Source organism: Hippocampus bargibanti, linkage group LG05, assembly GCF_051943395.1.
Source record: "Hippocampus bargibanti isolate YZ-2025 linkage group LG05, ASM5194339v1, whole genome shotgun sequence".
Taxonomy (NCBI): Eukaryota; Metazoa; Chordata; class Actinopteri; order Syngnathiformes; family Syngnathidae; genus Hippocampus; species Hippocampus bargibanti.
This window is the reverse complement of record NC_142738.1, coordinates 22,398,442-22,421,532: the sequence shown is the minus strand read 5'-3', so window position 1 is coordinate 22,421,532 and position 23,091 is coordinate 22,398,442. Positions and strand designations below refer to the sequence as shown.

The 23,091-nt window shown below is 44.9% G+C and overlaps 1 protein-coding gene and 1 pseudogene across 3 annotated transcripts in view; both read left to right on the top strand.

Moving 5' to 3' along the window:
• The window catches only part of ldlrad3 (low density lipoprotein receptor class A domain containing 3), a 129,248-nt gene that overhangs the window by 47,141 nt on the left and 59,016 nt on the right, over positions 1-23,091 (top strand). For 2 of the 3 annotated variants that reach the window (XR_016115065.1, XM_088997328.1), the window contains exon 4: positions 157-291. Coding sequence is in view for 2 of the 3 variants with exons in the window: in XM_088997328.1 (XP_088853454.1) it covers positions 157-291 (135 nt within the window). In the remaining variant the exon portion in view is untranslated. The remainder of the gene's footprint in view (positions 1-156; positions 292-23,091) is intronic. The other variant, XM_088997329.1, reaches the window with a different exon arrangement.
• LOC148898234 (E3 ubiquitin-protein ligase CHIP pseudogene) lies at positions 17,765-18,562 on the top strand (annotated as a pseudogene).

The window sequence follows — 23,091 nt, the reverse complement described above, 5'->3', positions numbered from 1 at the left end:
GCAATGGTAACATATTCTGTGTCTGTGATCCTTATATTTTACGTTAAATTGGTGAGCATTCTTGCTACATGCATTCTTGCATAGGTTGAATAGGCACTGACGAAAGGTACGGTAACTCTTGCTGTTTTTTGTTTGTTTTTTTGTTGTTTTTTACAGCAGGGAACCCCTTGGTGTGCTCTGAGGCTCGCTTCAGGTGTCGAAACGGCCGTTGTGTAGACCGCAGCTTTTTGTGTAATGGTCAGGACAACTGCCAGGATAACAGTGATGAGGAGCTCTGCCTGAGCACAGTAGGTAAGACAAGCTGCTTGGCAGGTTGTTTCTGCATGAATCCAAATCAAGCCCGCCTCATATGTATAGGCTATAGGCTTTGTGTCATATCATTGTTACCCAAGATTTCCATAGGAAACTCAAGCTTTTTTTTATTATTTCTTGGCTTTTAAAAAGTAGCTAGTTTTACCAAGGGCATTAAAATTCTTGCTCGCCGCCAAGATTTGTGTAACTGGCAACTAGCACCAGTCCAAAAGTAGCCACACATTCAAGCAAATCCTGGTTTCTACATGTAATTTTTAAACTGGAACACAAGTGTGATGTTTATTTTAAAAGGGTCTGCAGGAATACACTAAATGATGAATTAGAATACAGAAGATCCGCCCCAGTTTTGATGAGATTCCTGACCCTCGTTACGGCAATCTGAGTAACTGCACAATGAGACGGCGAATAAAGAAGTGACAGCAAAACGTCACTTCTTCTAAATATAGCTTTGAAATTCAGGTTTAAAGATGTATCCTGGTTAAATAGGATGCTTGCAATTTACATCTTAACATCTCACATGTTTACCAATCATCCACAGCATTGAGACCATGCGCACAATAGATCTAATCCATGAGCCGAATCAAATATGTTACCTATCAAAAGACAACAATCTCCCGGAACCTTTGTAGAGGCAGAATATTTTTTTTGATTGCATACACTGTATTTTGTGGTTGGTTGTAGTACAGTGTGTTCATATCACCAATATCAATGGGTGGGAAGCCTTTTTGCACACAGTCTAGTCCAGGGGTGGGCAAACTTTTTGACTCGCGGGCCGCATTGGGTTCTAAAATTTGACAGAGGGGCCGGGCCAGGAGCATTTGGAGGGAGTGTTTGGGCCGGAAATACTAAACCTAAAGCATTAAAGAACAATCGACGCCTCCGGACAAGTTATGTCCATAATTCGTAAATTCACTTCAAATGACTTCGACTGAGCAATTCCACAGCATATAGCTATAGTTTACGTTTTAAGACTTGCGCTGAATATTCATGAAGTCTTGTTTTCGAGTTGATGACGATCCCCATGGGACGTCACGTTTGGACCGCCCCTGACCGAGAAAGCGACACACAATGCATTTTAGGTACTTTGTTTAGTCTGAAAACTTCGTGTTGATCCGTGTTGATGGCGAAATTAGAAGGAAAACACATAAATAACGCCATGGTGAATCGTTGTGTGTTGCACCAAGACAACTATTTGATATTCGCTGACACAAATTCGCAGCTGACAAATCAGCCCATTTCCAACAGAGCTTGGGCGCAATCTTCTACATTTTCTGGGTGCTAAATTGCTGTCATTGACGGCTCGAATTGATATGGGAGGACTCCTTGAATCAATTGCAAACATTTATGCTTTCCTCTTCAGAACTATTAGAATCATATTCATAACTGGATGAGTAACAAGAAAACATCTTCTCTGAATCTGAAGCCATTGTTTTGATTCTCGAGCAAGACAAGACGTCTTGGCGTGACGAACAAGGGGGTGGGACCTTCTGAAACTGGCCATTTCCGGATTCATTTTGAAGTCATTTTTATTGGTGTTTTTCATTTAACTAAAAATATCAGCAGGCCTGATTTGGGTATTTTAGATGCTATAAAACGTTTTTCTGATCAGTGGGAAACAAAAAAAAATGGTGCCGGTTGTCCTTTAAATGCAGTGTGTACAAACCTCATAGCACAGTAAGAACACTACAACCCAATGTATTAACTGTCTTTCAAATGTGAAAAATATCCCTGATCAGTTAATAAATTTGTCTCAAGGAATATGCAAGATATGGCGTTTACATACAATTTCGCAGATACTTGTAGGAGGAAATGGAAATAGATTAAAATAACATATGCACTGTGATTTATGAAGATTGCGTCTGTTTTTAATAAGTTTTCATTAAAGGGGCAAAGTTAAAGAAATCATCATTTATTGAAAAATGGAATCACTTGCAACATTCAAAACATTATTACACAACGAAATATTCAAACTCACTACCTACTTGTGTTAAATTCCGCCAAATCATAGTTGTTTTGGTAGTTGGTCTCCTCACTGACGCCCTCGCCTTCAAGCGCAAACAATACACGTGTACCGTCGCCGAGCACACAGATATAGGCTACCTGCAGTTGAAATTTGCATACTTGGCACGGCAGCCAATCAGAAGCCTGCTTCTTTCCTCCGGACTTTCGCAAGCGTTATAAAGTCGTGCAATTGCATGTCATTTTCCAAAATAGATGCACAGAACCTCAGCCCAGAAGAAAGATTCAAAAGAAGCTAACAACATATGTGACGCTACAAAACGTAAATTTACATTAAACCGTGACTGTAAAGTGTACGTGAGGCTTATGAAAGGGGCTTAGTGGCTTGTAGGAAGCAATGCAAACGTTGCATTGTGCACCACAATGACAATCGACTACTGCAGCAAAATCTAGCCATGCACATTTACCGCAAATTAAGCAAGGTAGCATTTGTAGTAGGTACATTCTTGATTTAAAAAAAAAACTTTATACTTTGTGACAATGTTTTTTAATGTGATTAGTTGTCTCATTGTGCTTCAAGTTGTGAAAAATGGGGCATGCAACTTTTCAGTTATCTGCCCTGTTGTCCGCTAACTTTTTGCCATGAGTTTCAGACACGTTTTTACTATAATTTGGGCAAGTTCGGCGGGCCGGATTAAAAAGCCTAACGGGCCGTATGTGGCCCGCGGGCCGTAGTTTGCCCATGTCTGGTCTAGTCTGTGTCAGGTACAACTGTAAATTTCATAGTTTCATATCATAGAGGCAGCTGCCGTCTCTGGTTTCTTGTGAATACTTTAGGAACAGAATTAAGGCACGTCAAGATGGTTCCTACATGCTGTAAAACTCTGACCATCCCTGTTTGTTTATGTATTTATGTTTCCTCTGTAGGGAGTGAAGTCATTAAAGAGGAACAAAATGGAATAACGGATTGATGGTCTTCCATAATGCCACACTTGTAGCTCAAGCACACACAACAGTCATTTATTTTTTGCTGAGATGGGCAAAATGAGCGTTTATTTGACGCAATGGGGCTGTAATCCTTTTGCAACCTGCCAGACACCCTGTGATATCGTAAACGTTCTTTATCCGGCACAAGTGGAACCTAGGTAACAAGCCTTCTTTTTGTGGACTGTGCTTGTGTTCATTTTGCTTTGTTTTTGTTTTTAATCCAACAAAATTAGTATGCCTGAAAAGTTACAAATAACTAAGTGCATAATTGAAAGGAAAATATTAATATTTTTATGTTCCAGAAAGGGGGTTTAAAGCTTCTGACTTCTGCTCATGAGTTGTCACAAATACGTGATGATCTTTTCAATTCTCAGTTAAAAACAACAATGAAAGTTGTGATGTGTAAATATGTCTTCACTGGAAGCAAATATGGTTCACATCGGTTTCTCTGATTGTCACTGCAACTTGAATCTCTGTGTCTACACAAACATATACACACACACACAAACACACACACACACACACGCACACATACACTACACACACACACACACACACACACACACACACACACACACACACACACACACACACACACACACACACACTTTATAATGAGTACAGAGCTGCAGGTGACAGATAAGGCATACAATATCCGTCATCAGCCAACTGCGATTTCTTCCACACTTCCCTTTTTCGACCTTTACCTTGGTCCAAGTATTTCCCCATGCTACTAATGACTAGGTGGTGCCCGGTATCCACGTTGTGTTTGTTTATGGAATTCATAGCCATAGATCAGCCCGGGCCTAATAGAAGGCACGGCTATGTTACAATTATACACCAACATTTTTTTCTTCTGTTTTAAGTGTGTTCCTTTTCGATTGCAGTCACCTTTAACTTCTTGGCACATATATATCAACCTGATACTCACGCTCTTTCTCTTTCTACTTTGCATAATGTGCACTGGTAATCGAATTGTTGCGACAAAGAAACAAGTGCAGCACTTTGTTCCATCTTTCCAAAAATGCAGTATTGTATTCATAGAATTAAGAGGGCCTTTCGCAGAAAGGAAGCATGAAAATGCTTCTCCTGAACAGAATAGAAAGGTCACTTGGCGATGAATAGCTGTGGTTGAAGATAGGAGTAACTGAAGACCCAAGCAAGCAGAAAATGAAATGGATTTTGCAATGGATGAAAAGAATGTTAACAGTCTCCATTTAAAAACAGACCCCAAATGCTGAGTCGCGGGACAGCTCGATAACAGAAATGGACTGAAAACTACTTTTGCAATTTTGTCATTGCTTTTCATATCTTTCATCATTGTAACCGGCCTCAGGCCTAGGGGATACCTGGGTTGGTCCAAAGCGCTTCACAGGAAGGTAGCACTGTGAACGACGAGGAAAGACGACACGAGACAACCGTGTTAATCAGCTTCACACAACGGCATTTATGACCATATACTCATCAAAACATCAATTCATCAATTTCAATATCAGAATACATTCATGTGTAGATCTATACATTCAACATCTATACATTGTATATATCCTCCACATTTGCACATGCTTATGCACGTCTGCCCGCTCGTGTGTGTTGTACTGGGAACTACAATTGACATCCAAAAATCCAAATTCATCAAAGCCACAAAATATTCATCAAAGCCACAAAACAAGGTTTCATATCTAGCATCGCCCAATAAGTCCCCAATTACTTTAACATCTTGAGAATGTCTAACACTTATTATTTTGAATACCTGTGAACGACGAGGAAAGACGACACGAGACAACCGTGTTAATCAGCTTCACACAACGGCATTTATGACAACTGCGCATGCGTGAGCTGAGCCTACATCGCCTTCCTCTGTTCCATTCACAGGCGCGTAGCGCCCTCTCCTGACTTGGTAGTCTAATCGACTAACATACAATAACAGAGGTCGTTTCTAACCCCCTACACTCTCCCCTGTTTTAAAAGATGTCCCCCGACATCTTGACTATACCAACAAGTAGTCAAGTACCAGTAGAAGCACAGTCATCTGTCTGGTCTCCGTAAGGTGGTGTCAATCACATTCTACTGCAACTACATTCAAGTCCATACCGTCGGGGTAGAGTAGCAATAGTGTTCAGGTCGCACTAGATAATGAGTCGTGGGGTAAGGCATGCAAGTATACAACACATTTACCCCAGGTCTCCAAGCCTGGTATGATGGATGACCCAAGTGTTCATATGTAAATATCTCTCTGGGTCTTAGAGTACGAGTAGACCTTCGTGGCAGCGATTCCATTCCACTTTGTGACGCGGTGTCCGATTCCACCAACTCCGCCGGCGCTCCTGCATCACCCTCATTATCATCCATTACAAGTTGTTCCGGGCTTCCCTCAGCAGGCAGGCTGTCAGCTGGTGTTGGTTTTGGTAATGATGCTGGTACGACCAATGGAAACGCTTCCTCTAGCTGCTGCCCATCCTCTGGTTCCGTAGTTTGTGCCTGGGGGTGGAATTCTGATGCCACAGCTCTTAAATTGTGCGGTTTAGGTTGAGACACCTGATGACTGCCTGTCCTCCTTGTATACACAGGTAACCGTCGGAGATTGTATGAACATCCCTCCTCTTCATCTGAATATCCAGACTCCTGCCCAACTGCTTCCCTGCTATAAGCCTGTCTGTCTAGCTGTTTTTTCTGCTTCTTTGCCTGTCTGTCTAGCTGTTTTTTCTGTTTATTTGGCTGTTCAACTGGCAAATCATTGACAGACATTAGGAGATTACGGTGCAACACACGGGTAGTTTTGTCTCCGTTTTCTGCCTGAACCTTGTATACTGGTCCATCTCCCATTCTTTCAGTGACCCTGTGGACTTTTTCCTCCCAGTAAGCCCTGAGCTTGCCAGGTCCTCCCCTCTCAGATAGGTTCCTGACAAGTACATGATCCCCTGGCTGGAGTGCAATGCCTTTAACACCACGGTCATAGTATTTCTTCCTTTTTTCAGAGCTCTTTTGACTGTTCTCGGAGGCAATTCTGTAAGCATCTTGCATTCGACAGGCCCACTTACGTGCATATTCCTGTCGGCTTTTTACTACTTCGTCCGCTGTCAGACCAAAAACTAAGTCGATGGGCAACCGGGGAGACCTTCCATAGAGGAGGAAGAACGGTGAATAGCCAGTGGACTCATGTCTTGTACAGTTGTACGCATGAACTACATGAGGCAAATAGTCTTTCCACTCAGCTTTCCTTTCTTCTTGGAGAGTGCGTAGCATCTGTAACAATGTTCTATTCAGACGTTCTACAGGGTTGCTCTGCGGATGGTATGGGGTGGTTCGGGAATGCGCAATGCCAGACAACTGTTGAAGCCGCTGGAATAGACTGTTTTCAAACTCCCGACCTTGATCATGATGTAGTCTCTCTGGATAAGCGAACCGTGGAATAAAATCACTAAAGATTTTCTCAGCAGCAACCTTGCCTGACTTACTCTTAGTCGGGTAGGCTTGTGCAAAACGAGTAAAGTGGTCTACCAGGACTAGAATATACTCATAGCCTCCTTTACTTGGCTCCAGATGGAGATAATCAATCGAAATGAGCTCAAATGGGGCACTAGTAGTGATGTTGCCCATGGGTGCTTTTTCCGGAATGGTGGGGCGTTTCTGTTTAATGCAGGAACACTGGCGAATGACGTAGTTTTCTATTTCGTGCTGCATGAATGGCCAATAGAACCTCTGCCTTGCAAGGTTGATCACCTTGTCAGCTCCAACATGACCCATGTCATCATGCAGGTGTTTAAGCACCGTCGACTTCAACTTACTAGGGAGAACGAGCTGTTTCCATTTCCCCACCTGTCTGTATAAAATCCCCTTGTCCAGTTTCAGTCTATTACATTCGTGTACTAGTCTCCTTGCCTCTGGTCCCATTTGTCTTTTATCTTTGTCATTGGGGTTCCATCCCCTCCTCTTCAGTGTCATTACCTCAGAGATTGACGCATCCTCTTCCTGAGCAGCTCTGATATCATCTGGAGTGATAACGGGGACTGTCACCGGAAGAAAATCCTCACCATCAGAGGTGAGTTGCAACGCCGCCATCCATGGCACATCCTCCTCAGCCACAGCCTTGTCCCCCTGCCATATGGTGGAAACCTCGTCTGGGGGCAAAGTTTCAGTGTACTCCTCTGTGTGTCCCTCCATCTTAACTGGATAACGCGACAGTGTGTCGGCGTCAGCATTCGCCTTGCCTGGCCTGTACTTTATTGTGAAGTGGAAATCCGCCAATTCACCCACCCAGCGATGTCCGGCAGCATTGAGTTTGGCCGTGCTTAGAACGTACGCGAGAGGGTTATTGTCCGTGTACACAGTGAATGTGGGTGCATAGTAGAGATAATCTCGAAATTTGTCGCAGATTGCCCACTTCAACGCCAGAAACTCTAGCTTTCCAGAATGCAGATGATAATTTTTCTCTGAAGGTGAGAGTGTTCTGGATCCATAAGCAACAACGCGAAGTTTATCTCTCTGCTGCTGATAAAGCACAGCCCCCAGACCTTCATTGCACAGCGGCCGTGCAATCCTGGCAAAGTCCTGTAAGAAGGATCTATAGTAGCCCAAGAACCCCAATAGCGCTCTGACTTCCCCTACATTGCGTGGTTCTCTCTCTTTTAACTGCAAAACGGCTTCCAGGTCTTTAGGGTCTATGCGGACACCATCACTTGACACGAGACGACCCAAGTACCTCACTTGTCGTCTGAACAGGTCACATTTATTCGGACGTAGCTTTATGCCATGCTCCCGCAGCCGGTTAAGCACTTTCCTCAGGTCCTCTACTTTACGCTTTCCAGAATGGAGATGATAATTTTTCTCTGAAGGTGAGAGTGTTCTGGATCCATAATCAACTGCGAAGTTCATCTCCCTGCTGCTGATAAAGCACAGCCCCCAGACCTTCATTGGATGTGTAGGGGGTTAGAAACGACCTCTGTTATTGTATGTTAGTCGATTAGACTACCAAGTCAGGTGTGGGCGCTACGCGCCTGTGAATGGAACAGAGGAAGGCGATGTAGGCTCAGCTCACGCATGCGCAGTTGTCATAAATGCCGTTGTGTGAAGCTGATTAACACGGTTGTCTCGTGTCGTCTTTCCTCGTCGTTCACAGGTATTCAAAATAATAAGTGTTAGACATTCTCAAGATGTTAAAGTAATTGGGGACTTATTGGGCGATGCTAGATATGAAACCTTGTTTTGTGGCTTTGATGAATATTTTGTGGCTTTGATGAATTTGGATTTTTGGATGTCAATTGTAGTTCCTAGTACAACACACACGAGCGGGCAGACGTGCATAAGCATGTGCGAATGTGGAGGATATATACAATGTATAGATGTTGAATGTATAGATCTACACATGAATGTATTCTGATATTGAAATTGCTGAATTGATGTTTTGATGAGTGAGTGGTCATAAATGCCGTTGTGTGAAGCTGATTAACACGGTTGTCTCGTGTCGTCTTTCCTCGTCGTTCACAGTGCTACCTGCCTGTGAAGCGTTTGAACCGACTCAGGTATCCCCTAGGCCTGAGGCCGGTTACAATTGGGGGCTCGTCCGGGATCGTGGGCAGAGTGGGAGCTGCTACGAAGAGAACCTGTGCCTAAAGCTTCAGGGAAGACTGTAGTGCTGTCCGTTCTCCAGAGAGTAGAGGCTTCAGGGGCTAACGATGGCTCCCACAACTCCACGACGGGTATTGATTTTCAAGATCCAAAAGAGACTATTAGCTTTGAATGTCAATCAGCTACTAACTGTTGCCAGCACAGTGGATGAGAGTGATACTGAGGACTTTGCGGGCCTTAGTGAACCAGAACTGTTTGATGTGATTATTGACTACATCAGAGGTGACAAATTAAGACACATAGAAGATGAAGGCATGTCTCAACTCCTTCACCTCGATGACATGATCAGCGAGCTCCTAGATGTTCCGGAGGAACCTACTGGGGAAGGAGCTGACCTGAGAGGAGGAGTTGAGGTCACACCTCTTCCACCGAGAGACATCCCCACACCGGTCAGGAACGTCATCATCGCCAACAGTTCGGGTGGTGCTCCTCCTGAACTTGCCGGCTTATCCTCCGGTATGGGGGAGCATGTGGTGAAGTACACAGATGTAGCTGCTCTGTTTCCACGGAGGGAGTTCAAAATTTATGGTGGTCAGATTTCTGACACCGGGTCTGAACTGTCATACCGTAGCCTGTGTAGACAAATGGATGAGGGACTACAAGAAGGGTTTAGCGAGTCTGAGGTTATCCGCACTGTGTCGAAGATAACTAAACCTGCAACTCAAGATCCAACTCACTGACAACACGCCGGTGCAAAAGCGTTACAATGCCATTCCAAAACCCCTTTATCAAGAGGTGAAAGACTATGTGCAAAACCTACTTCACCATGGTTGGATAAGAAAATCCACTTCAGCATACTCATCTCCTGTCGTCTGTGTTAGAAAAAAAGATAAAAGCTTGCGTCTGTGCGTTGACTTTAGGGAGCTAAATCGCAAAACTGTCCCTGATCGTCATCCACTCCCACGCATTCAAGATCTGCTAGATAACCTGGGGGGCTACTCTTGGTTCTCAATACTTGACCAAGGCAGCGCTTACCACCAGGGCTTTGTTGATGACAGTTCCAGGCATCTAACGGCTTTCAGCACCCCTTGGGGGCTGTACGAGTGGCTCCGCCTTCCATTTGGCCTAACTAATGCGCCAGCAGCCTTTCAAAGATGTATGGAGGACGTTCTTGATGGCCTGAGGGACGAATGCTGCTCTCCTTATCTGGATGACGTGCTCTGCTTTTCAAAATCATTTCATGAACACGTAGAGGACCTGAGGAAAGTGCTTAACCGGCTGCGGGAGCATGGCATAAAGCTACGTCCGAATAAATGTGAACTGTTCAGACGACAAGTGAGGTACTTGGGTCGTCTCGTGTCAAGTGATGGTGTCCGCATAGACCCTAAAGACCTGGAAGCCGTTTTGCAGTTAAAAGAGAGAGAACCACGCAATGTAGGGGAAGTTAGAGCTCTATTGGGGTTCTTGGGCTACTATAGATCCTTCGTACAGGACTTTGCCAGGATTGCACGGCCGCTGTTTAAACTGGTAGAGGGGGCCACTCAGCCTGACCAGAGGCCAGTTCACAACACCGCTGCACGCCAAAGGAAAGTCACCAAGTTAGGCCAGCTTCCCTCTGGTAACCCTGTTCAGTGGGGCCCCGAACACAGTGCTGTGGTCTCCCGCCTGGTAGATGTATTGACTGGTCCACCTATTTTAGCCTACCCAGACTTTAATCTGCCCTTTGTGTTAAATACGGACGCATCCAATGAAGGTCTGGGGGCTGTGCTTTATCAGCAGCAGAGAGATAAACTTCGCGTTGTTGCTTATGGATCCAGAACACTCTCACCTTCAGAGAAAAATTATCATCTCCATTCTGGAAAGCTTGAGTTTCTGGCGTTGAAGTGGGCAATCTGCGACAAATTTCGAGATTATCTCTACTATGCACCCACATTCACTGTGTACACGGACAATAACCCTCTCGCGTACGTTCTAAGCACGGCCAAACTCAATGCTGCCGGACATCGCTGGGTGGGTGAATTGGCGGATTTCCACTTCACAATAAAGTACAGGCCAGGCAAGGCGAATGCTGACGCCGACACACTGTCGCGTTATCCAGTTAAGCTGGAGGGACACACAGAGGAGTACACTGAAACTTTGCCCCCAGACGTGGTTTCCACCATATGGCAGGGGGACAAGGCTGTGGCTGAGGAGGATGTGCCATGGATGGCGGCGTTGCAACTCACCTCTGATGGTGAGGATTTTCTTCCGGTGACAGTCCCCGTTATCACTCCAGATGATATCAGAGCTGCTCAGGAAGAGGATGCGTCAATCTCTGAGGTAATGACACTGAAGAGGAGGGGATGGAACCCCAATGACAAAGATAAAAGACAAATGGGACCAGAGGCAAGGAGACTAGTACACGAATGGAATAGACTGAAACTGGACAAGGGGATTTTATACAGACAGGCGGGGAAATGGAAACAGCTCGTTCTCCCTAGTAAGCTGAAGTCGACGGTGCTTAAACACCTGCATGATGACATGGGTCATGTTGGAGCTGACAAGGTGATCAACCTTGCAAGGCAGAGGTTCTATTGGCCATTCATGCAGCACGAAATAGAAAACTACGTCATTCGCCAGTGTTCCTGCATTAAACAGAAACGCCCCACCATTCCGGAAAAAGCACCCATGGGCAACATCACTACTAGTGCCCCATTTGAGCTCATTTCGATTGATTATCTCCATCTGGAGCCAAGTAAGGGAGGCTATGAGTATATTCTAGTCCTGGTAGACCACTTTACTCGTTTTGCACAAGCCTACCCGACTAAGAGTAAGTCAGGCAAGGTTGCTGCTGAGAAAATCTTTAGTGATTTTATTCCACGGTTCGCTTATCCAGAGAGACTACATCATGATCAAGGTCGGGAGTTTGAAAACAGTCTATTCCAGCGGCTTCAACAGTTGTCTGGCATTGCGCATTCCCGAACCACCCCATATCATCCGCAGAGCAACCCTGTAGAACGTCTGAATAGAACATTGTTACAGATGCTACGCACTCTCCAAGAAGAAAGGAAAGCTGAGTGGAAAGACTATTTGCCTCATGTAGTTCATGCGTACAACTGTACAAGACATGAGTCCACTGGCTATTCACCGTTCTTCCTCCTCTATGGAAGGTCTCCCCGGTTGCCCATTGACTTAGTTTTTGGTCTGACAGCGGACGAAGAAGTAAAAAGCCGACAGGAATATGCACGTAAGTGGGCCTGTCGAATGCAAGATGCTTACAGAATTGCCTCCGAGAACAGTCAAAAGAGCGCTGAAAAAAGGAAGAAATACTATGACCGTGGTGTTAAAGGCATTGCACTCCAGCCAGGGGATAGTGTACTTGTCAGGAACCTATCTGAGAGGGGTGGACCTGGCAAGCTCCGGGCTTACTGGGAGGAAAAAGTCCACAGGGTCACTGAAAGAGTGGGAGATGGACCAGTGTACAAGGTTCAGGCAGAAAACGGAGACAAAACTACCCGTGTGTTGCACCGTAATCTCCTAATGTCTGTCAATGATTTGCCAGTTGAACAGCCAAATAAACAGGAAAAACAGCTAGACAGACAGGCAAAGAAGCAGAAAAAACAGCTAGACAGACAGGCTTATAGCAGGGAAGCAGTTGGGCAGGAGTCTGGATATTCAGATGAAGAGGAGGGATGTTCATACAATCTCCGACGGTTACCTGTGTATACAAGGAGGACAGGCAGTCATCAGGTGTCTCAACCTGAACCGCACAATTTAAGAGCTGTGGCATCAGAATTCCACGCCCAGGCACAAACTACGGAACCAGAGGATGGGCAGCAGCTAGAGGAAGCGTTTCCACTGGTCGTACCAGCATCATTACCAAAACCAACACCAGCTGACAGCCTGCCTGCTGAGGGAAGCCACGCCCAGGCACAAACTACGGAACCAGAGGATGGGCAGCAGCTAGAGGAAGCGTTTCCACTGGTCGTACCAGCATCATTACCAAAACGAACACCAGCTGACAGCCTGCCTGCTGAGGGAAGCCCGGAACAACTTGTAATGGATGATAATGAGGGTGATGCAGGAGCGCCGGCGGAGTTGGTGGAACCGGACACCGCGTCACAAAGTGGAATGGAATCGCTGCCACGAAGGTCTACTCGTACTCTAAGACCCAGAGAGATATTTACATATGAACACTTGGGTCATCCATCATACCAGGCTTGGAGACCTGGGGTAAATGTGTTGTATACTTGCATGCCTTACCCCACGACTCATTATCTAGTGCGACCTGAACACTATTGCTACTCTACCCCGACGGTATGGACTTGAATGTAGTTGCAGTAGAAGGTGATTGACACCACCCTACGGAGACCAGACAGATGACTGTGCTTCTACTGGTACTTGACTACTTGTTGGTATAGTCAAGATGTCGGGGGACATCTTTTAAAACAGGGGAGAGTGTAGGGGGTTAGAAACGACCTCTGTTATTGTATGTTAGTCGATTAGACTACCAAGTCAGGAGAGGGCGCTACGCGCCTGTGAATGGAACAGAGGAAGGCGATGTAGGCTCAGCTCACGCATGCGCAGTTGTCATAAATGCCGTTGTGTGAAGCTGATTAACACGGTTGTCTCGTGTCGTCTTTCCTTGTCGTTCACAGGTATTCAAAATAATAAGTGTTAGACATTCTCAAGATGTTAAAGTAATTGGGGACTTATTGGGCGATGCTAGATATGAAACCTTGTTTTGTGGCTTTGATGAATATTTTGTGGCTTTGATGAATTTGGATTTTTGGATGTCAATTGTAGTTCCCAGTACAACACACACGAGCGGGCAGACGTGCATAAGCATGTGCGAATGTGGAGGATATATACAATGTATAGATGTTGAATGTATAGATCTACACATGAATGTATTCTGATATTGAAATTGCTGAATTGATGTTTTGATGAGTGAGTGGTCATAAATGCCGTTGTGTGAAGCTGATTAACACGGTTGTCTCGTGTCGTCTTTCCTCGTCGTTCACAGTGCTACCTGCCTGTGAAGCGTTTGAACCGACTCAGGTATCCCCTAGGCCTGAGGCCGGTTACAGATGCGTCCGTATTTAACAAGAAAGGGCAGATTAAAGTCTGGCTAGGCTAAAATAGGTGGACCAGTCAATACATCTACCAGGCGGGAGACCACAGCACTGTGTTCGGGGCCCCACTGAACAGGGTTACCAGAGGGAAGCTGGCCTAGCTTGGTGACTTTCCTTTGGCGTGCAGCGGTGTTGTGAACTGGCCTCTGGTCAGGCTGAGTGGCCCCCTCTACCAGTTTAAACAGCGGCCGTGCAATCCTGGCAAAGTCCTGTACGAAGGATCTATATTAGCCCAAGAACCCCAATAGAGCTCTGACTTCCCCTACATTGCGTGGTTCTCTCTCTTTTAACTGCAAAACGGCTTCCAGGTCTTTAGGGTCTATGCGGACACCATCACTTGACACAAGACGACCCAAGTACCTCACTTGTCGTCTGAACAGTTCACATTTATTCGGACGTAGCTTTATGCCATGCACCCGCAGCCGGTTAAGCACTTTCCTCAGGTCCTCTACGTGTTCATGAAATGATTTTGAAAAGCAGAGCACGTCATCCGGATAAGGAGAGCAGCATTCGTCCCTCAGGCCATCAAGAACGTCCTCCATACATCTTTGAAAGGCTGCTGGCGCATTAGTTAGGCCAAATGGGAGGCGGAGCCACTCGTACAGCCCCCAAGGGGTGCTGAAAGCCGTTAGATGCCTGCAACTGTCATCAACAAAGCCCTGGTGGTAAGCGCTGCCTTGGTCAAGTATTGATAACCAAGAGTAGCCCCCCAGGTTATCTAGCAGATCTTGAATGCGTGGGAGTGGATGACGATCAGGGACAGTTTTGCGATTTAGCTCCCTAAAGTCAACGCACAGGCGCAAGCTTTTATCTTTTTTTCTAACACAGACGACAGGAGATGAGTATGCTGAAGTGGATTTTCTTATCCAACCATGGTGAAGTAGGTTTTGCGCATAGTCTTTCACCTCTTGATAAAGGGGTTTTGGAATGGCATTGTAACGCTTTTGCACCGGCGTGTTGTCAGTGAGTTGGATCTTGAGTTGCAGGTTTGGAATGCAACCTATATCAGCATCACCTCTTGCAAAGACATCTGACTCTTCATACAACATGTCTCTGGCAATCCCCTGTTCTTCCTCTTTAAGATGTGACAAGTCAACCGGAGGATGCCACTTGTCTGTGGTCAGAGCCGCGCAGCTTTGAACGGTGGGACTGTTTAGTGGCTTTGGATTGTCAGAGCACTCCTTAAAGGGCACGACCCCAGTAACTTCCTCAATTGAGCCGAGAACAGTTCTCTGTGGAAGATAAATGTCATGTTTACTAACATTCTGAATGGGAATTTTTACCATTTTTGTCGGCCCACTGGGTACATGAACTAACGAGGAGACCGGCTCTCGCCCCTCAGGGCAGCTGTTCCCTATACTGGGTTCAAATAGCATTGTTCCCCCCTTGGCCCATGCTCTTACTCTGCACTTCACCTCCCATACCTTCCCCGCAGGAATAATGAGTCCCCTCTTCCCAACACACACAGGGTACTGGAGGAATGTCTGATCAGGGCCCGATTTCTGAAGCACAGAAATCAAGGTCTCTACTGTGCGTTCACTGACACTCATGGCTTCTTTCAGTATGGCTCCAATGTCCACCTGTTCATTATTCTCTTTGATCATTTCTGCAATCACATTGCTTCCTAAGAGAGGACAATTCACACAACTCGTACTGATTAGTATGGGCACTTGTATGTCAGCATGTCCATGGCTTCCACTCCGTTTCTGCAACCCCACATTTACCCATCCATCAAATGGAACCGCTGTGCCATTCGCTGCAGATACCCCAAACGGTTGGTCCGGAAATAGGGATGAAAGTGGCTGAATGGTTACGTTGGGCAGTGCTTCCTCTACCCACGCCCTACTCACCACGGTCACTTGAGACCCTGAGTCAAGCAGCATTTGGAGTGGGACCCCATTGAGTGCACATGAGACCATACATCGCTTGCCAATTAGTTGTGCTACATGTTTTTGTGATGTTGACTGACACTGCGTCGTCAGACTTATGGATGTTACTGGTTCAACCAAGTTGCTTTGTACTGGAGGCTTATCATTGGCATTGATCACTGGAAGCCTCACTCCAGTGACCTTTCCCCGTTTTCCAGTGCCTTTCTTCGCAGACAGCCCACAGATCTATGTCCTTCCTGACCACAAATCAAACAGTGAGGGCAGCTCTTAATGTTCTTCCGCACACAGGCCTGACACCTGCCCCTAGTCTCATTCGTTGGTGTCTGGGGTCGCGTCGAGGATCGAGTCAGGGACGGACCTGGATCTACCTGAGGCGCCGATTCTGTAGGTTTAACAACTTGGGCAAAGTGTTTGGTCAGTGCGGTCACTTGTGCAGTCAGCTCGAGAATGGCAGCACGGTTAGCCTGTAAATCAGAGTCAACTTTGGTCTGGTTAATCTGGTCAGTTTGATTAGTTTGAGCAGCAGGGACATTCACAGATCGATTTTTAGTCACAGTACTGAGGCGTTTCACCCTCTCAGCCTCTTCACTTGTGGACTTGGTAAGTTGTTCTAACAGGACATCATCACGAACCTGTAAATCGGTAAGGAATGGTTTGAGATCACATCTGACATGATAATTCTTCTCATTTAGCCCTTGATAGAGTGTGTGCAGAAATGTACCTTGGACAAGTTTTTGATCGTAACCAAAATCTGCACCTGGTTGTTGTGACTCAAACATAATTCTTTGCTTCAAACCCATCAGTCTATATAAAAATTGCTGTGGGGACTCACTGTCTCACTGCTGAGCGGTACTGAGTTCGTTGAAGAGCTCAGAGCTGCTCTTATCTCTGATATGTGATCGTAAAATTGTTTTTAACTGTGACATTGTAAGACCCTCTGTATCACTTAGCATGTCTCGGAATGTTCCAGGTTTAGTTATCTTCGACACAGTGCGGATAACCTCAGACTCGCTAAACCCTTCTTGTAGTCCCTCATCCATTTGTCTACACAGGCTATGGTATGACAGTTCAGACCCGGTGTCAGAAATCTGACCACCATAAATTTTGAACTCCCTCCGTGGAAACAGAGCAGCTACATCTGTGTACTTCACCACCTGCTCCCCCATACCGGAGGATAAACCGGCATGTTCAGGAGGAGCACCATTTGAACTGTTGGCGATGATCCTGCCCGGTGTGGGGATGTCTCTCGGTGGAAGATATGGAACCTCAACTTCTCCTCTCAGGTCAGCTCCTTCCCCAGTAGGTTCCTCCGGGGCATCTAGCAGCTCGCTGATCATGTCATCGAGGTGAAGGAGTTGAGACATGCCTTCATCTTCTATGTGTCTGAATTTGTCACTTCTGACATAGTCAATAATCACATCAAACAGTTCTGGTTCACTAAGGGCCGCAAGGTCCTCAGTATCACTCTCATCCACTGCGCCGGCAACAGTTAGTAGCTGATTGACATTCAAAGCCAACAGTCTCTTTTGGATCTTGAAAATCAATACCCGTCGTGGAGTTGTGGGAGCCATCGTTAGCCCCTGAAGCCTCTACTCTATGGAGAACGGACAGCACTACAGTCTTCCCTGAAGCTTTAGGCACAGGTTCTCTTCGTAGCAGCTCCCACTCTGCGTCTCCAATTGCATCGTGCGTGTGGTTTAAATGGACTTGGGTTCTGATGGCGCTTTTGTGGTCTCTTTTCTCTCTCTTTTGCTCGATTGCAATCTGAAGGAGTGTTACACTCAGCGATCTCTTTCTTTTCTAGTTGCCAGTCAACGAAATATGGATAAAATTGTATTGCAGTTGCATTGATGAGGATCTAACTCGCATGCCGTCTTTTGGGTGCACAGTGTCGGAAATCCAGGCGGGGACCGGGCTTTCTTGAGCCTGTCGGTTGAGCCAGCCGGAGAGATGGGGAACAGGATTGGGAAGCAGGGCGAGGCGGGTCCCGTGCAGCCGGTGGAGAAGATGGCCGGCAGCCCGGAGAAGAGTTCCACCGCGCAGGAGATGAAGGAGCAAGGGAACCGCCTGTTCCTTTGCCGCAAGTATCAGGAGGCTGCGACCTGCTACAGCAAGGCCATTAACCGTAACCCCTCCGTGGCGGTGTACTACACCAACCGGGCCCTCTGCCATGTGAAGCTGCAGCAGCATGACAAAGCTCTGGCTGACTGTAAGCACGCGTTGGAGCTGGACACCCAATCAGTCAAGGCCCACTTCTTTCTGGGCCAGTGTCATCTTGAATTGGAGAATTACGACGAAGCCATCGGGAACCTGCAGAAAGCGTACAACCTAGCGAAAGAACAGCGTTTGAATTTCGGCGACGACATCCCCGGCGCCTTGCGCATGGCCAAGAAGAAGCGTTGGAACAGCATTGAGGAGAAGCGCATCAACCAGGAGAACGAATTGCACGCCTACCTGAGCAAACTCATCCTCGCAGAGAAGGAGCGACAACTTGAAGACTACAAAGAAAAACAGGATGACGATCGCATTGGCGGTGACGTGGCTAAGATTGCATCTAAACACGACAAGTACTTAATGGACATGGATGAACTCTTCTCTCAAGTGGACGAGAAAAGAAAAAAACGTGATATCCCGGACGAGCCCCCAATTGTAACCGGCCTCAGGCCTAGGGGATACCTGGGTCGGTCCAAAGCGCTTCACAGGCAGATAGCACTGTGAACGACGAGGAAAGACGACACGAGACAACCGTGTTAATCAGCTTCACACAACGGCATTTATGACCATTTACTCATCAAAACATCAATTCAGCAATTTCAATATCAGAATACATTCATGTGTAGATCTATACATTCAACATCTATACATTGTATATATCCTCCACATTCGCACATGCTTATGCACATCTGCCCGCTCGTGTGTGTTGTACTGGGAACTACAATTGACATCCAAAAATCCAAATTCATCAAAGCCACAAAATATTCATCAAAGCCACAAAACAAGGTTTCATATCTAGCATCGCCCAATAAGTCCCCAATTACTTTAACATCTTGAGAATGTCTAACACTTATTATTTTGAATACCTGTGAACGACGAGGAAAGACGACACGAGACAACCGTGTTAATCAGCTTCACACAACGGCATTTATGACAACTGCGCATGCGTGAGCTGAGCCTACATCGCCTTCCTCTGTTCCATTCACAGGCGCGTAGCGCCCTCTCCTGACTTGGTAGTCTAATCGACTAACATACAATAACAGAGGTCGTTTCTAACCCCCTATATCATCAATGCTGAACTCATTGTGGTTTAAAAAGAGCTGCTGGACACGTGGGGCCCATGCCCTGACGAGAGCCACACTGACACATTCAACACTTAGTCTCTATATTTAATCTGAGGGCGTAGGTTGCATAGGGCTAACCCCCTAAAATACCCACATCCATCTCAATGTACACATTTTTAAGACTAATAAGTCCAAAAAGCATGTCAGATTTTCTGATGACTTTTGCGGACTTTGAAATAGTGATTAAGTGTCTCATGAAGACACTTTAAGGAGGCTCCATCTTGGCTGGTTCTTAAAAGTGACATTGATCTGAAAGAGAAGCAGCCAAACAAAGTGGCTTGCATGATTACAAGCAAGGATGAGATGGCCCAAACGTGTGTTTCCAATTAGAAGTAAGGGGTAGCATTGGCATGAGACACAAACTATTGGCATGTAACAGTTTTTATTTGGTGCACTTGGCACGAGTGCATTTTTTTCCACAAAGGGCACACATCAATTATATGTTAGCATGAAGACAAAATATCACATGACATTTGTCCTTGTAATCAGGCTGACAATGTGACTTCAGAATAAACTGACATTACATATATGCCAATGACCACTGAAACATTAACATTTCAAAGTCCAGATTCCAGATAATTACTTAACTTAATATTCCATTTGCTTAAAACAACCACATTTGTCATGTAAACTTCATTCTAACGACCAAAAGGCCTTCGTGACAATGAACCATGGGATGCTAACTGCCACCATGCTTTTATGAACACAATGTTCAGCACGGGATTCCCCTCCATTGCTTAGCAAGTCTCCAGATGTATTCCCAGAAGAACACCACAGAAGCACATCTTCATCATATGATCTGAAAACATGTCAGGTAAACAGAAGCAAATCTGTCTGTGTGTGAATGCTGAAAGTGTCTCTCACTTTTAAAAGGGATTTTACCAAAAGATGCTCAGCCGAGACTACAAAGTCATTCAACCGGAGGAGAAAAGAATAGACAAGTATATACAAATATATACCTGTATACCATTGTGTTTGTTTGCTTGTTGTGATATTTTGAGATGATTTTTTCATGGAAATAATTCTCGCGCTGTTTTAATAGCAATCCATTCAACTGTTAATTATGGCATCAGAAATATCTTGCTTCGTCAAATTTTAGGTTAGCCGTTGTCATTCTACCGTAAGAGAAAAGAATAGACAAATATATAAAGATATATACATGTATATCATTTTGTTTGTTTGCTTGTTTTGATAGTTTACATAATACCAAGTATATTATACAGTGAATTAAATATCTTAATGAAAAGGTTTCTCCAGCCGTCATCAGTACGTCTTTGAAGGCGTTGGACGTTTCGCTTCACGAAAAGCTTCATCGGCGAACTAAAATTTAGCTGTTAGCTCTGGCCCTATATACATACTGTATCCCTAATGTCCAGAGGTAGCAGTGCCAGACCTCTGCTTTGATAGGTCCCAGCTCTAAGGTTGTCTGCTCCTCCCTCCTGCCTGCTTTTTTGAGGTCCACCACCATCACCATCTCGCAAATAGTGACAGGATTTTGAGCAGACCAGAACGTGTTTTGTGTTCACAAACGTAGCCTATTTGTTTTGCAATATTTCAGAAGTGTATTTGGTGTAAAACTTTTTTTTTCTTTGTGCTGATTGCATTTCCCTTGCATTCTCTTACCTCTGAACTCTATCTATCTATGAGAAGGTTTCTTCAGCCGTCATCTGTACTAATGTGAAGGTTTCGGACGTTTCGCCTCCTATCCAAGAGGCTTCGTCAGCGAACTAAAGTCTGACTGGTCGTATCGGCCCTATATGAATAATACAATAGATTAACCCACCATTGAGCAATTTTTACCCATAGATATAACACAGGATGAAGTCAGGACTTGAAGCGCACAGAGTGGATGCCTTCTTAAACCAGGAGTCCTGCAATTGTCACCCTCCCTACTTAATTTAATTTTAGAAAGACCATGGACATAACCACAAAAAAACACTCAATTATCTGAATTGTTAGGTGTTTACCATGCGGTTTGTTTTGTTGAAAACGTAAGATGTGGCGGCAATCCATAAAATCTGTGTAATGTTGAGCAGATTCTTTACTTACAGACACTGTAGGTGTTCAAATAAATACCTGACATGTTTCGGCGACTACTTCCGCCTGACGAAGTAGACAGGATGAACTAAGTACAACGAAATCTGTGTGTGTTTAAGATATTTCCTTCCTCAAAAATCCTCTAATTTAATCAGAGGCTAAACTATCGGCAATAGGCCCAGATGTATTCAATATTTACAACATGTGCAATTTTTATTGTAAATATATACATTACTGTTTTTTTTAAACACACACACACACACACACACACACACACACACACACACACACACACACACACACACACAATAGTAGTGATTGGCAGCAGCATTGTTGTTGGCTACCAGCAGTTGAGACAAACTAGATTTGAGCCAAAATGGTCTTTCTAAAATCGGTTCACATTTTTTTCACGTATAAAAGTTGCAGTACACCGTACATTCATTGAAATTATTAAAAAAAAATATATAATACAGGGAATACATATACGTTGACAGGTATGCACACTATTTAACAAATCTTATAATAAGGAGAAATAATTATAAAATACAACACGGAACGGAATAACATCACTCATGTTTGGGTTTGTATATGACCGAATTGCACAACGACAGGTATAGTGTAATCCAACACCTGTTGTTTTTTATTAGTCTTTGCAATGTAACTCAGGAAGAAGAACGAAGAAGCCAAAGGGAAAATATCCACACAGGAAACAAATGCTTTAGAAAACTGGGATTTACTTAAATGCACAGGGAGAAGCACGAGGAGTCCACAGGGAAATGTCCACACAGTAAACGAAAAACCGCAGGATATGCCAACAGACTTCACTACAGGTAGTGTCATGAAATTGCTCAGAGAAATCGTTTGGGAGCCAACTTATTCCAGTCAAAATGTAGCCCACAGGTGGGTGATGAACTGGCGAGTATCAGGTCTGAGGTACAGAGCACCATGGCTGAGGAGGCTGCATGGCTGGCACCTCCCTAAAAATTCATTAAAAAATATTTTTTGACTTATTGTGGGCTGCCTGGTGTTCAGCTGGTTAGCAAACTGACTTCACAGTGCTGAGGTAAACGGTTTGCTTCTGACTCCGGCCTTCCTATGTGAAGCTTGCATGCCTGTGTGGGTTTTCTTCAGGTACTTTGTAAAACAAATTTAGTATTGACTCGTGCACCTCGATCCACAGCTGAATGGGTGGATGGCTGGATCTCTCGATTGATCAATAGATAACTTCTGACCGAAATTAGTTTTGAGAGCTTTACGTTTTTCTGATCTTTCTGGGTGACCAGTGTTAAATTCAATTCACGTGTCTCACATGCACACATCTGTACATATAATTTTGATATGACACATGATTTCAGTCGAGAAAGAAAGAAAAACACGTGTCTTTTTCCATTGATAGATTTAGCAGATTATATGTTATTTGAATGGTGTAGCTGTGGGTAATTCAATAGGGTTTTAGTTTAGTATTATTTACAAAATATGGATGTGGCCTTACCCTTCTTAAAAATGAATTAATGAATTCTCTAGTGAATGTGATACAAAACGGTCACCAATCCATTCTCTTTGAGTCACTTTCCAAACTGGCCACGCTAAGACCAATACGTTCCAATTAAACTACTCATTTTTCTTATTACATCTTTGGCCAACAAAACCTATTTGTGGGATGACAATTGAGCTATACTAGTTTACAACGGGTGATCCTGGACTCTACTGCTTCATCACTTCTCTCACATCACATCACATCTCTCTCTCTCTCTCTCTCTCTCTCTCTCTCTCTCTCTCTCTCTCTCTCTCTCTCTCTCTCTCTCTCTCTTATATCCTCCCACACCACCTACATACACTTTCAAAATGTAGTTCTTCAGAAAAATCCAAAATTTTACATACGATGTA